This window comes from Ursus maritimus, unplaced genomic scaffold (assembly GCF_017311325.1).
Source record: "Ursus maritimus isolate PB19 unplaced genomic scaffold, ASM1731132v1 scaffold_27, whole genome shotgun sequence".
Taxonomy (NCBI): domain Eukaryota; kingdom Metazoa; phylum Chordata; class Mammalia; order Carnivora; family Ursidae; genus Ursus; species Ursus maritimus.
The window spans coordinates 35,459,714-35,461,548 of record NW_024425230.1 but is presented as its reverse complement, the minus strand read 5'-3'; the positions used below and the strand labels follow the sequence as shown (position 1 = coordinate 35,461,548).

Here is a 1,835-nt window from a genome sequence, read left to right as displayed (position 1 = left end):
GGGGGGGGGGGCTGCGAGGGAAGACGAGAGGAGAAAGAAAGAGAGAGAAAGAGGGAGAGGGAAAGAAAAATAAAGGAAAAGGAAGCTACGCGAGAACTCCCAATAACTTCCATCGTTTGGTCACTTAACAAACCGCCCTGTCCACCACACGTACACGCGCTCACGTGCGCCTCACACACTGGCGTAAATCCTTTTTAAAATCACGCCTGGCACCTCTTTCAAGTCCTCTCATTTATTCAGCAAGTGTTTTGGCCTCGAGGTCCTCCGTGGGCAGGCCGGATTAGGGCGGAGGGTGCGCGCGCTCGGCTGTGCGCTTGGATACCCCTGAAGCCCAACCCGGGGGGAGCCCTGCACGTGCGCCGGGCCCCAGTGGCTCGAAGAGGAGGGGCGGAGGGCCTCGGAAATCCGGGCAGGCCGAGCCCGAAAGGATGTCTCCCCCGCCACCACCCCGCGCGGGTCGCCGCCTGGGCCGCGTTCTCGGCGGGAGCGGCGCAGGCAGACCCGGCGGCCACGCGCGCTCGCGGTGCCCCAGTATCTGCGCGCGATGTAGGTCGCTCGTCCCTGGTGGGCTCGGCTGCTCGTCTTGTTCTTTTCCGAGGGGCTGGGGAGGGGGCGTGGAGCTCGAGATGAGCAGACCGAGCGCGGGGGAGGGGGTGCCCGGCCCAAAGCCTGAGGGTGCGAGCCCAGGCGCACAGCCGGGAACCAGCGGCGGCCACAACGCTTTTAATTAGGGCTCGGGCGCCCCGACCGTGGCAGCTCTGGCCGTATCGGGGTCACGGTTTCTTTGCTTCTCCTTGAAACTCGGTTTATTGCCTTTAAGAACCAGATAAGGAAGACAATCACTCGACCGCCGACGATTTGGAAACGAGGAAATCCTATCCAGACCAAAGGAGTATCTCCCAACCAAGTCCCGCAAATACAGACCGAGGTGAGCCCTAGGACCCTCGCGCAGCGATCCCGCCTGGAAGCTGGGGCCCAGGTCGCCCCGGTTCCCACCGGCTTCGGCCTGAGAGAAGGGCTTTCGATCGAGCGTAAGCGGCTGCTGGTCCCCTCGTGCGGCTGGCAGATACATATTTAAACAGAGCGCGCGCGAGGTGCAGGCCAGGTTTCCTGAATTGCTTTCCTCCTTTGGGGTTTTGGGGCTCTTCCGGGTAAGGGAAGGGGCTGTACTAAAAGGAAATGAGAGACGCCATCACCCACATGAAGCAGGTCAGAGGGTACGACCTGCCCTAAGATAGCCTACCTTCCCTGAGTCCACTGTCCTTCTTTAGTGGGTCACTCTAAAATGAGCCCTACAGCCCTAAATGATAGCTTGGGAGGTAGGTGGTACTCGATACCTGTAACTGTCTCTTCTAAAGGCAGAAGATCTGGAACAGCTCCCTGACTAGCACGGTTCCGGGCAGCTCACCCTTCCCCTCCCAAGGCCTCTCCCAGGACAGAACCCCTCTTACCTGCCCTTGTATCCCAGGTGAAGATGGGCTCACCCTGGATGTCACAGGAACTCAGCTAGTGGAGAAAGATATCGAGAACCTGGCCAGAGGTGAGGTTAAATCTGTGAAATGGGGGTACATGCTGCTTGGGGGAGATGAACCCTTCTTGTATGGGAAGACAGGGCTCTTGGAGAATCAGTTTTCATTGAGTGGAAAGGATAATCCTCTGGACACATGATTCTGGCACAGAGGTGGGGGGAGAGGGGGAAGTGAACCAGACCCCTAGAGGTTCATTAGAAGTTTGGATTCGGAAGGCTGGCCTGTCTGAAGAGCCCAGTGAAAGACAGCAATGAGTAATGATCCTTAGAACTTGATGCGTGTGACAATCAGGGCAATCTGGGTCTC

The 1,835-nt window shown here is 58.5% G+C and overlaps 1 protein-coding gene across 1 annotated transcript in view; it reads left to right on the top strand.

Moving 5' to 3' along the window:
- The window catches only part of SKOR1 (SKI family transcriptional corepressor 1), a 10,160-nt gene that overhangs the window by 3,794 nt on the left and 4,531 nt on the right, over window positions 1-1,835 (top strand). The window contains exons 4-5 of the mRNA XM_040642631.1: window positions 821-928; window positions 1,469-1,540. Coding sequence (XP_040498565.1) covers window positions 821-928; window positions 1,469-1,540 — 180 coding nt within the window. The remainder of the gene's footprint in view (window positions 1-820; window positions 929-1,468; window positions 1,541-1,835) is intronic.